At 40.2% G+C, this 11,811-nt stretch overlaps 2 protein-coding genes across 2 annotated transcripts; both read left to right on the plus strand.

Annotated features, from left to right (window-relative positions):
- The first annotated feature begins 1,662 nt into the window (after nucleotides 1–1,662).
- On the plus strand, nucleotides 1,663–5,875 carry LOC125013777 (bargin-like). Its single transcript, XM_047594673.1, has 3 exons — nucleotides 1,663–2,371; nucleotides 2,582–2,801; nucleotides 5,725–5,875. The coding sequence occupies exons 1-3, from the start codon at nucleotides 2,212–2,214 to the stop codon at nucleotides 5,873–5,875; spliced, it is 531 nt and encodes a 176-aa protein (XP_047450629.1). The 5' UTR covers nucleotides 1,663–2,211.
- Nucleotides 5,876–9,330: 3,455 nt separating this feature from the next.
- LOC125013015 lies at nucleotides 9,331–11,590 on the plus strand. The gene is made up of 3 exons (XM_047593278.1): nucleotides 9,331–9,551; nucleotides 10,421–10,753; nucleotides 10,886–11,590. The coding sequence occupies exons 1-3, from the start codon at nucleotides 9,482–9,484 to the stop codon at nucleotides 11,251–11,253; spliced, it is 771 nt and encodes a 256-aa protein (XP_047449234.1). The 5' UTR covers nucleotides 9,331–9,481; the 3' UTR covers nucleotides 11,254–11,590.
- Nucleotides 11,591–11,811: the final 221 nt, after the last annotated feature.

The following is an 11,811-nucleotide window of genomic DNA, read 5'->3' on the forward strand; positions in this document are numbered from 1 at the left end:
GAGTAAACTATAACTAAAGAGCAGAGTTAAAATAAAGAGTTCCCAGTGTGTGTGTAGACAGAGCAGCAGCGAGTTTCTCTGTGTGAGGTTGTAATTGTGTTTTCAAAAGGAAAGTTCTTCTGTAGTCAGAGAGTTCAGTCATTAAACCCAAACCCAAATATCCCAGAACGAAATGATGAGAAACACACAGACACTTTAATGATCCACGAGGGAAATGACTTTGTCACCGTATCGTTGCACATAAAAGTTAATACTCAGAAAATCCACAAGAAAGATGAAATTAAATGAGATTATATTAGAGTAAAATAAAAATAAGAATGGTCTAGTAAAATAAAATACACAGTGTAATCAAAAAATGTACAGAATGAGCTTTATGAACAAATACACAGAAAGGAGACTCTAATGAGATGTGGGTGTTTGTTGTTTGGTCAGTTTTGTCAGTGTTGTGGTAACAGTGGATCGAGTGACATTGTGCCTCCTTGTCTCTGAAAACTTTATCTGCTGAGTTAATTGTTTTGAGCGCGTCCATGGTTTATAATCTCAAACCAGTTTGCATTTATTTTACTTTCAGTTGCTGCATGAAGTGGTTCCTTGTGTCTCCTGTGTTGGTTCCAGTCTCTGTTCAGTATTTTATTTGTTCTTATTGGAGTATTTTTCTTTTGTTCCTCATGGTTTTTGTCTTTCTTCTTATTTTTCTGACCTCTTCTTCTCATCAGCTTCATATTTTTCAGGATGTTTGGAGCAACACTCCTCCTCCAGTAAGTACTTCTCAGGTATTAATCCACGGTAAAAAAAGAAAAAGAAATGTTTAAATGAGCTGAAACCTTCAAGACTCAACTCAGGATCTAATAATTGAAGGAACGCACTCATAATGTCATAACGTCACAACGTCACAACGTCACCACGTCACCACGTCTCGTGCGAATACCTCGTGACACCCAGTTTCCTCTGGTCACCATGTGGTTCTACCTGTATGCGTCCGTTCTTTATTTCTACTGATCTAGTTGCAGTTTTTAGAATAATCTCAGGTTCTTTCTTATTCTTGGGAAAATTTCATCCCTGGAACCTGAAAACAAACCGTCGGATCAAAGGAAGAAGTCAGAATGGTCACTACCGGTTTCTACTCCGGTCGTTTTGTTTTGCTAAGCGTCTTAGCTAATATTGTCTCTGCTGGTGAGTTTTAAGTCAGGATTTAAATGAAATAGTATTTATCTCTGATACTATCAGTCACAGGATCTATGTGAATCTAAAAGCAGCATCTGGAACCAGAGAAACAAATGAAACATCGACAGGACGTAGTTATTGTGGCGTTTAGTTTAGGCCTCAGACCGGAAGTGAAACACGGTCCTTCAAAAAAAGGAATTGTCTCATTTTTAGAAACAGTTATGCATCCGTACTGAGCGGAAAAGGGAAATGTGTCAAGATTCAAGATCACTTTATTGGTGTCCACAGGGAAACTTTTGTCCAAGAGTCTCAGGATGAGAGAGAACATACGTGAACCAGACATAGACGTAGGAATAAGAACCAAAATAACATAAAATAATCTTAAGAAATAGAACAAGAATGAGGTAGTAAGTAAGAATTACAAAAGAAATCTACAGTCCAATTCACCTGGAATATACTGTATTTATATACAGATATGAGAAATATAGATGATTTAAAGTGCCTCAGTCCCAGAGTTACTCAGTGCGGATCCAAAGTGTCATAGTGTGATGTGTATAAAGTGTAGAGTGTCTTGAGTGCAGATGTGTAACAGTGCGATCAACCAAGCATGTCACTGGAATCAGTGAATGACAGGACCCTTCATATGAATATTTATCTTACTGCCAGCTCTCCCCTGCTCTGTGGCCAATGAGTTAGCTCATGGTACTGCTGCTTGGAAACAACGACAAACTTTAAATGAGGAAGAATAAATAAAGGAACAACAGAGCAGTACAGACGACGCTGACTCATGTCTCTGACACGGGTCAGTTTAAGGAGGGAGCTCATAACTGGACATAGAGCTGCTCTGATCTGTGTCCTTTATTCTCTCCTTCAGAACCAACAACCATCACAGCTGAACCTGGACAGACTGTCTCTCTGCAATGTCAAGCTCCAGACAATGGACCTGTCGAAGCTGTAGACTGGAACAGAACTCACCTGAAGCCAAACGATCGTGTCTTATTGTGTCGGAATGGGAAGTGTAATGCAGACTATCAGGATTCATCCTTCATGGGCCGAGTGTTTCTGCAGGACGGATGGAAGGAGAACGGAGACGTGTCTCTGATTCTGAACAATGTGACGACTGATGACAGTGGAACGTATGAGTGTCATGTGGAGACAAAAACAAACAGAAAAACAACCTCAATCATCCTCAACATTGTTCCACCAGGTGAGTGAATAGAGACGAGTCTCTGATCAGAACTGAAGCTGCTTCTGGTTGATGAAGATGATGATGATGATGATGATGATGAAGATGATGATGATGATGAAGATGATGATGATGAAGATGATGATGATGATGATGATGATGATGAAGGTGATGGTGATGATGAAGATGGTGATGATGAAGATGATGATCTGATCTTGTTTCTGTCTGTAGGAAAGAAAGAGGATGAAGGAGACAAGGATGGAGGAGACAAGAGCGGATCCTGGGGACTGAAAGTTGATCTGTCAGTTGGAGTTCTTGCTCTTTTTGCTCTTGTTGTTCTTGGTTTGGTGATGATCTACAGATGTAGACGGCGTCAGGCTCCTGCTCCTGCTCCTGTTCCTGTTCCTGCTCCTGCTCCTGCTCCTGCTCCTGCTCCTGTTCCTGCTCCTGCTCCTGCTCCTGCTCCTGCTCCTGTCGTGTTACTGGCACCTGCTCCTATTCCTGTGTTCCGTGAGTGAATGCTCCTGTATCAGACTGCACTGCTTCTGGTTATAGATATGGTGCTGTGTGTGTGCTGATGAAGATTATGACTGGTGTGTGCTCTGTATGATTTGATCTGACTTGTTTCCTGTTATGACGGAACAGTGTACAGCGTCCTGGCTATTGTTCCTTGTTCTGCTCTGTTCCTGTTCCTGTTGGGTTCTGCTCCTGCTCCTGTTCCTGAACAGATTGAACTTGTGGAGAACTGAGCTCTGATTCTCCTGCTGCTGTTTCTGCTGAAGTTAAACCACCTCCAGCAGGACCAACCATTGTCTCTAATGCTAATATTAATAATGATGTAAAAAATAATAATTAAATTATTTATAAAGAATGTATTTAAATGTATTTTTTTATTTATTTGACTGAAAGTTATTTAAAAGTTTTATATTGATGCATATTATATTTAGTGTAATTTGTGTGTATATGAATAAATATTATTAAGAAGCACTGAGAGTCGCTCTTTACATTCTTCTAATTATTATTCTTATGTTTATACTGTAACAGTCCAACATTAGTGGCAAAGTTTTAGTGAAATCAACTCTAGAAACATAGAAACACTGAGACAGACGGGACAGTAAATAATACAGTTCTATAATAAAACACCTTAACTTTCCTTTTCTTGAATCATTACTATTCATTTTTTTTATTTAGAGACAAAGGAAATAATGAGCGGCTCAGTTCGACTTCCTCCAAGGAACAACAATTCATTTATTTTCTTTAAACCTCTTAAAGAGCCAGTGTCTCAGTGTCGTCCCCAAACTGTGGACAGAGACACTTTAAACGTCCCATTGACCTTTTCTTAGGTTTAATTCCACACTTTTCTTTACCTTCTTCTATATTTTTGTCTGTTTTTGTGTTAAAATATTACAATAATAAGCTTTATATTTATGAATTTATTTTAATTTAGGGACAGAACATATTAATGGACATTATAAATAATTTCTACGAATATTAAATAAATCTAAAGAGAATCTTCTAAACTGAGATTGAAATGAAATAAAAGTCACATCCAACGTAAAGAAAAAAGTTTTATTGGAAAATATTTAACGGGCGACGTCACAGAGTCAGAGGATGAAGATGATGATGATGATGATGATGATGATGATGATGATGATGATGATGATGATGATGATGATCAGATGTTTGAGTTTCAGAAAGATGTCGCTGATGAGATTTTGTAGAAAACAGTTGAGAGAACAAATTGATTCTGATCTGATCTTGTTTCTGTCTGTAGGAAAGAAAGAGGATAGAGGAGATAAGGATGGAGGAGACAAGGATAAAGGAGACAAGGATGGAGGAGACAAGGATGGATCTCTGGGACTGACAGTTGTTGCTGCTGCTGCTGTTGTTGTTGTTGTTGTTGTTGTTGTTGTGATCTACAGACGTAGACACCCATTACTCCCAAACTCCACTGACCTTAGCTCAAACTAACTGTTAGCTTGGCTGCACGACCCCCAAAAGAGACGGAAGAGAGAAATGTCCAAGTTTCATCAAAGAGCAGGTGTGATACTTCTTCCTCATGGTGTATATGTGCTGCTCTTTCTAAGGTGTTGTACAAACATCTTGATGCTTCAACTCGTGCCATGCGAGCTACTAACTGGGTTGGAGAAGGCTGGAAAGGCTGCACTTTGCTGCAAGAGAGTGACAGGAAGACACACTTATGACGTCATAGCTTGTGAGATAGACGGGTTCATTCAGCGTAAAGTAACAGCATGTGTCACCGATAATGGCAGCGATTCTTCAAAAGCCTTTAGAGTGTTTGAATCCTCGGACCAGGCTGAGGATGTGCTGAGAAGAAAGCTCATCATACCCACTGCTACACGCTGGAACTCCACTCATGACGCCTCGTCTCTCATAACAGAAATCCCAACCAGAGATTTAAACACCACTTTCTCTAGACTCGGTCTTAAGGGCATCGATGAGCAGGAGAATCAGTTCCTGAAGGAATATTATTCAGTGACAAGACCTCGTGCTGCCGCATTAGATATGATACAAGGAGAAGATGACTGCCCTGCCCCCTCCAGTCACAATGGCAAAGCAATACAACACTTCCCCAAACCATCAAGTATGTTCTGACCTCAAGAAGGAACAGGCTGTCAGATAAAAGATTTGAAATGATTTTTACTTACGAGATACAATCATTAATTTTAAGAACAGAGAGAAAAACTAATTGGACGGGATAAAGTTTTTATTGCACTTTCTGTTTTCACTGTTGCACGTTTGTTGCACTTTGTGTTTCCTGCATTGTGATAATTGCAACACACAATACGTCATTTATAGGTTCAAGAGTTTGTGACTTGGTACGTTACCACATCTCCTACAGGTAGAGGAGAGCAAGCTAAGGGGAAAATAATGCTTCATGGATGACATTCATTTGTTTTGTTTCCTTTTTATGGGCTTCAGTGCATTTGTCTTCTAATTGTACGGGATAACGTGACCTTTACTTTTATATTGTTCACTGACCACTTAATTTTTTGTTTGCCATGAATGTAATAAGCTGGTTTTGTTCTCATGTTTCCCAAAGCTTTTGTTTGGAGACTTGTCATAATTCTTTGTGCAGACAGGGATGTTGTTCTTTCATATTTTATAGGCCATGTCGTATACATTTAAACAATAAACATTAAGTGATGATAGGGCTATGATGTTTGTCCATGTATCTACTCGGTAAATTAAGAAATGGGAAAGTAAAGTAATAAGTAGTGAAGTTACTTTTCAAAGAAAGGTAACAGGTACTGAGTGTTGTACAGATATCTCTGATGCCACTTCTGATGTAATGGCTATGGTTCATGATACAGCCAAGAAAATTCATGGGTTTGATGTTGGTGACTTGTCAGGACTGTTGCCGCCCGGGGAGTGAGGCTGAGCGAACACTTCAATCACAACAGCCCACGTAATATGTGGAAAGACATCAGGACCATCACGGACTACAAGCGCATCGACCAGCAGGCCAACCATGACCCCACCTTTAACAACCTGACACCCTAAACAGTTTCTTTGCACGCTTCCACAGAAGGACCACATCATCCTGCAGCTCAACACCAACACCAACAAGGCTGCAGGTCCAGATATGGTGTCAGGCTGGACCCTGAAATCATGTGCTGAGCAACTGGCAGAAGTTTTTCTGGACATTTTCAATCTGTCCCTGCAGCTTTCCACAGTCCCTGTCTGCCTGAAGTCCTGTGCCCAATGAAAACAACCATCACCTGCCTCAGTGATTACTACCCTTCAAGAGGATCCTCCTAAAGTACATCGAGGTTGCCATCCCTGCTGACCTGGACATCCTGCCTACAGGAAGACCGTTCTACAGAGGATGCTGTCCCGCTAGCACTTCACATGGCCCTGACTCACCTGCAGCATCCTAACACCTATGTTAGGATGCTATTTGTGGACTTCAGTTCAGCTTTTAACACTGTTCTCCCAGACATGCTGGGCCTGAAGCTCCACAGCCTCGGACTATCGGCTCTGCTCCTGGATCAGTGACTTATAGGGTCCACACCCACATCGGCCCCACTGATCCTCAGCACTGGCACATCACAAGGCCTCTTCACCCTCTTCACCCTCGACTGCCTGGCCATCCACTCCACAAACACGGTAGTGTAGTGGAAGTTTGCGGATGACACCACCGCTGTGGGTCTCATTTCTAACAACGACGAGACCCACTACAGAGAAGACGTCCACAATCTAACACAGTGGTGTTCAAGGAATAACCTGCTGCTGAACATCACCAAGACCAAGGAGGTCATAGTGGATTACAGGAAGTCCAGGAAGGCTCAACACGCTCCTCTTTGCATAGACGGGGAGGAGGTGCAGCATAAAGTTCCTGGGCGTCCACATTTCCTCTGACCTCTCCTGGACTGTAAACACCTCACACCTGGTGAAGAAGGCTCAACACAGAGCCTGATATCTGACGCCAAATCTCATCTTCTCCTCGGATGCAGAGCGCTGCCATGATTGTTAAAAAGTGTGGGAGATCATTATACAAGCTGGATATAATACAGCCGCACACCCGATCGTTTGACCCAGGTCGACTCTTTCACATGGAGCGAACGTTTTGCTGGATGGAGTCGTGGAAGCGGCTTTAGAGTCACCAAACCTAAGCAGCATGTCTTTGGACAGTGGGAGGAAGCTGGAGAACCCAGAGAGAACCCACACAGATTCAGGGAGAACACTCCACACAGAAAGGCCACCACTGTGCATAATTACTTTATGAGCAAAAACCTTCATTCATATTGAAGTGAACTATTTCTTTGTTGCCACGTTTTACAGTATTGTTTGTGTTTTTATTTGTAAATAGCTCAAAAACAACAACAACAACAAAAAATAAAACACTAGAGATGAACAAGTTTTGTACAGGTACAGTTTAGTTTACTCTTGCTACAGGGTGTGTTTTACATCTTTTCTTTCAAACAGAAATACTTTTCTCTGGTTAGAGGGTACTTCGCTGAAAAAATGTTGGCTGCCATAAACCACAGGAGGGATGATAGAGGGTCAGACACATGTAGACGGGATTGTTAATCTCTGATCTACTGAGCTTCACTACAGTGCGTTTACATGCACGTGAAAAAAAAAATTATTGCCTTAATCGGACTCTAGCTGGAGAACTTAAGCACATGTAAACACGTTACTCTGGTTAAAATCCTGGTTCTGTTTATCCGATTAAGACGCCCAGATAATGTGATTGGAATTCGTTTTTCTCCATCATGTATATGATTAATCAGACTACAACTGGATAATGTGTGTTTTCACGCTCCACATGCTGCGCTGGTGTATGACCCTGAAACAAAAACCTCCAAGAAAGACGGTCACAGAAGAAGAAGAAGAAGAAGGTAAACAGAGCCTGTAGAAGAACTGTCTGAGGGACAGCGCCATCTATCTGCACCAGAGGTAGCTCCACATTATGTGCCAGATTAAACCCCCCTTGGATCTTTGTAAACTCATGTGAAAGACCTTGGAGCAGCTACTTTTCGTTCTTGTCCTTGTTTTTGTCAGGCCGAGACTCGAAGCAGGACTCAGATGCAGAGATATTGAATAACAAAAAGGCTTTTATTGAATTCACCGGAGAACTCAGAGTGACAAACAAATGGCTATAAAAACCTAGACACTAACTCTGAATACTGAGAACAAAAAACTCCAGGAGGAGGAAAAAACTCTAATCAAAAGAAACAAATTGAGAAACACAAAACGCTCCGAATGGAGGAAAACCGAAGGACTATGAATCTAATCCATGGAAAGAATTAACAAACAAAAAATCACTCTTCGAGAGGTATAAACAGCTTACTTGGGCAATTACTGTGGCTGTAGACATGGAACAAGGCTCTGGTGCAGGACAAGGACGATAACACTCTGGCACAAGACAAGGGGCACACAGACTACTTAAACACATGGAGGGAAATAGGGGACAGGTGGAAACACTTAGGACAATCAGACTGAGACACATGAGGAAGGGCAAGTGACCTGAAACGAGAGGAGAATTACTTTTCAAAATAAAACAGGAAATGACAGGACAAAACAAACCCAAGACAAGACACCCTCACCACGGTGTGACAGTTTTAATGTAAATTCCGAGTCGTAGTCCTGCTGTTCTTATCTTCCGTGTATTTTATTTGTGTTGTGAGTTGCTGTCTTGTCTTAATTGTCGAAACTTGTCCAGGCTTCCCTTGGAAAAGAGTCTTTGTATCTCAACGGGATCAACCTGGTTAAATAAAGGTTAATAAAAAAATGTTCTATTGTTTAAATGTTGGTCTGACACATTAACAACTCTTGTTTATTATATGATGTAATAGATCAACCTGTAAGGAGCCGTATTAACGTGGTATTTACCTGCTGAAAAGACACATATCGCCCCCTAGTGAAGAGGAGGAGGAAATGTTCCTGTCAGTTAGTTATTAGATTTTCTCCGACTGTGGTCAGAAAGTTGAATTTCAAGCAAAGCTTGATTAAGCTGAGCATGTAAAATAGTGTGAGGTTAAATCCTGCTCATCCTGTCCATCCCCCTGACCTCTTCATTTCCTACTTCCTCATTCCTCCTCACTCCTCCCTCCTCTCATCTCTTTATAAACCAGTTTGCATTTATTTTACTTTCAGTTGCTGCATGAAGTGGTTCCTTGTGTCTCCTGCGTTGGTTCCAGTCTCTGTTCAGTATTTTATTTGTTCTTATTGGAGTATTTTTGTTTTGTTCCTGATGGTTTTTGTCTTTCTTCTTATTTTTCTGACCTCTTCTTCTCATCAGCTTCATATTTTTCAGGATGTTTGGAGCAACACTCCTCCTCCAGTAAGTACTTCTCAGGTATTAATCCACGGTAAAAAAAAAAATAATTGAAGGAACGCACTCATAACGTCATAACGTCATAATGTCGCAATGTCGCAATGTCGCAACGTCACCGGATGTTATGTGCGAATACCTCGTAACATCCGGTTCCTGGTCACCGTCCTCTGGTCACCATGTGGTCAACATGAGCCTCTTCTTGTGTGCGTCCGTTCTTTATTTCTACTGATCTAGTTGCAGTTTTTAGAATAATCTCAGGTTCTCTCTTATTCTTGGGAAAATTTCATCTCTGGAACCTTAGAACAAACCGTCGGATCAAAGTCAGAATGGTCACTACCGGTTTCTACTCCGGTTGTTTTGTTTTGCTAAGCGTCTTAGCTAGCATCGTCTCTGCCGGTGAGTTTTAAGTCAGGATTTAAATGAAACAGTATTTATCTCTGATACTATCAGTCACAGGATCTATGTGAATCTAAAAGCAGCATCTGGAACCAGGGAAACAAATGAAACATTGACAGGACGTAGTTATTGTGGCGTTTAGTTTAGGCCTCAGACCAGAAGTGAAGCATGTGAGGCCTTTGTGTCTGTTTTAGCAAATTTTTTTGATATTTCAAACTCAAATCCCATAATGCTCCATTTTTACACTGTGTAAACTCAATTGTTACGTTGTTACCATTAAGAGACAAAAGTGTCCTTTTCAAAAACACTGTAGTATATGTTAATATTTTATATTACTTTTTTCTTTTTTTTTTACATAAATCTTTTAATCCACTTCAATACTGATCACAAATACCGAAAGTTTGATTATTTTCTGACTATTAATTCTTTATATGCCAGTGATTGTGATGCCATTGAACAGAAACTGGAATATTTTCAATAATATGAATTGAAAGTGGATTTTTATTGGGGGGATTGTTAGAGCCTTGGACATGTCAATGATTAGTGGAAACATTGATTTTGATGAGTTTTTATTGTTTTATTTTGTAGTGATTCAAAAACACACACTATTGTTAGGGTGTTTTTGAAGAGGACACTTTTGTCCCTTGATGGTAACAACATAACAACTTTAAAATCAGGTGTGAGGGTTAAGGTGTGTCATGCTGTTAGCCGTTAGCTAGGCCTCGCTCTCAGGTATAAAATCAGCTTCTACAACAGCAACAAGAGATAAAGATAAACGTCAATTAGTTCCTAAACATTTAGAGAAATGTCTCTGGTGTGTCTGTCTCATTAGAGCTGCTCTGATCTGTGTCCTTTATTCTCTCCTTCAGAACCAAGAACCATCAAAGCTAAAGCTGGACAGACTGTCTCTCTACCATGTCACGCTCCAGACAATGGACCTGTCAAAGGTGTGGACTGGACCAGAACTCACCTGAAGACAGATGAACAGGTCTTATTGTACCGGGATGGACATTATTATCCAGACAATCAGGATACATCCTTTAGGGACCGAGTGTTTCTGCAGGACGGTTTGAAGGAGAACGGAGACGTGTCTCTGATTCTGAACAACGTGACGACTAATGACAGTGGAACGTATGAGTGTCATGTGGAGACAAAAACAAACAGAAAAACAACCTCAATCAACCTCAACGTTGTTCCACCAGGTGAGTGAATAGAGACGAGTCTCTGATCAGAACTGAAGCTGCTTCTGGTTGATGAAGATGATGATGATGATGATGATGATGATGATGATGGTGATGATGGTGATGATGATCTGATCTTGTTTCTGTCTTTAGGAAAGAAAGAGGATGGAGGAGACAAGGATGGAGGAGACAAGGATGGAGGAGACAAGAGCGGATCCTGGGGACTGAAAGTTGGTCTGCCAGTTGGAGTTCTTGCTCTTATTGCTCTTGGTTTTGTGATCTACAGACGTAAACAGCGTCAGGCTCCTGCTCCTGTTCCTGTTCCTGTTCCTGCTCCTGCTCCTGAACAGACTGGACTTGAGGAGGTTTTAATGTTCTCAGATGAACTGAGCTCTGATTCTCCTGCTGCTGTTTCTACTGAAGTTAAACCACCTCCAGCAGGACCAACCATTGTCTCTAATGCTAATAATAATAATAATGTAAAAAATAATAATTACATTATTTATAAAGAATGTATTTAAATGTATCTGTTTTTATTTAGTTTGACTGAACAGCAAAGTTATTTAAAAGTTTTATATTGATGCATATTATATTTAGTGTAATTTGTGTGTATATAAATAAATATTAAGAAGCACTGAGAGTCACTCTTTACATTCTTCTAATTATTATTGTTATGTTTATACTCTAACAGTCCAACATTAGTGGCAAAGTTTTAGTGAAATCAACTCTAGAAACATAGAAACACTGAGACAGACGGGACAGTAAATAATACAGTTCTATAATAAAACACCTTAACTTTCCTTTTCTTAAATCATTACTATTCATTTTTTTATTTAGAGACAAAAGAAATAATGATTTTCTTTAAACCTCTTAAAGAGCCAGTGTCTCAGTGTCGTCCCCAAACTGTGGACAGACACTTTAAACGTCCCATTGACCTTTTCTTAGATTTAATTCCACACTTTTCTTTTCCTTCTTCTGTATTTTTGTCTGTTTTTGTGTTAAAATATTACAATAATAAGCTTTATATTTATGAATTTATTTTAATTTAGGGACAGAACATATTAATGGACATTATAAAT

This window comes from Mugil cephalus, chromosome 9 (genome assembly GCF_022458985.1).
Source record: "Mugil cephalus isolate CIBA_MC_2020 chromosome 9, CIBA_Mcephalus_1.1, whole genome shotgun sequence".
Lineage (NCBI taxonomy): Eukaryota > Metazoa > Chordata > Actinopteri > Mugiliformes > Mugilidae > Mugil > Mugil cephalus.

Coding starts and splice junctions, on each gene's coding strand:
- LOC125013777 (XM_047594673.1), top strand. CDS start 2,212: ATGGGCCGAGTGTTTCTGCAGGACGGATGGAAGGAGAACGGAGACGTG. Junction 2,372..2,581: donor CCTCAACATTGTTCCACCAG/GTGAGTGAATAG, acceptor TTCTGTCTGTAG/GAAAGAAAGAGGATGAAGGA. Junction 2,802..5,724: donor GCTCCTGTTCCTGCTCCTGC/TCCTGCTCCTGC, acceptor GTGACTTGTCAG/GACTGTTGCCGCCCGGGGAG.
- LOC125013015 (XM_047593278.1), top strand. CDS start 9,482: ATGGTCACTACCGGTTTCTACTCCGGTTGTTTTGTTTTGCTAAGCGTC. Junction 9,552..10,420: donor AGCTAGCATCGTCTCTGCCG/GTGAGTTTTAAG, acceptor TCTCTCCTTCAG/AACCAAGAACCATCAAAGCT. Junction 10,754..10,885: donor CCTCAACGTTGTTCCACCAG/GTGAGTGAATAG, acceptor TTCTGTCTTTAG/GAAAGAAAGAGGATGGAGGA.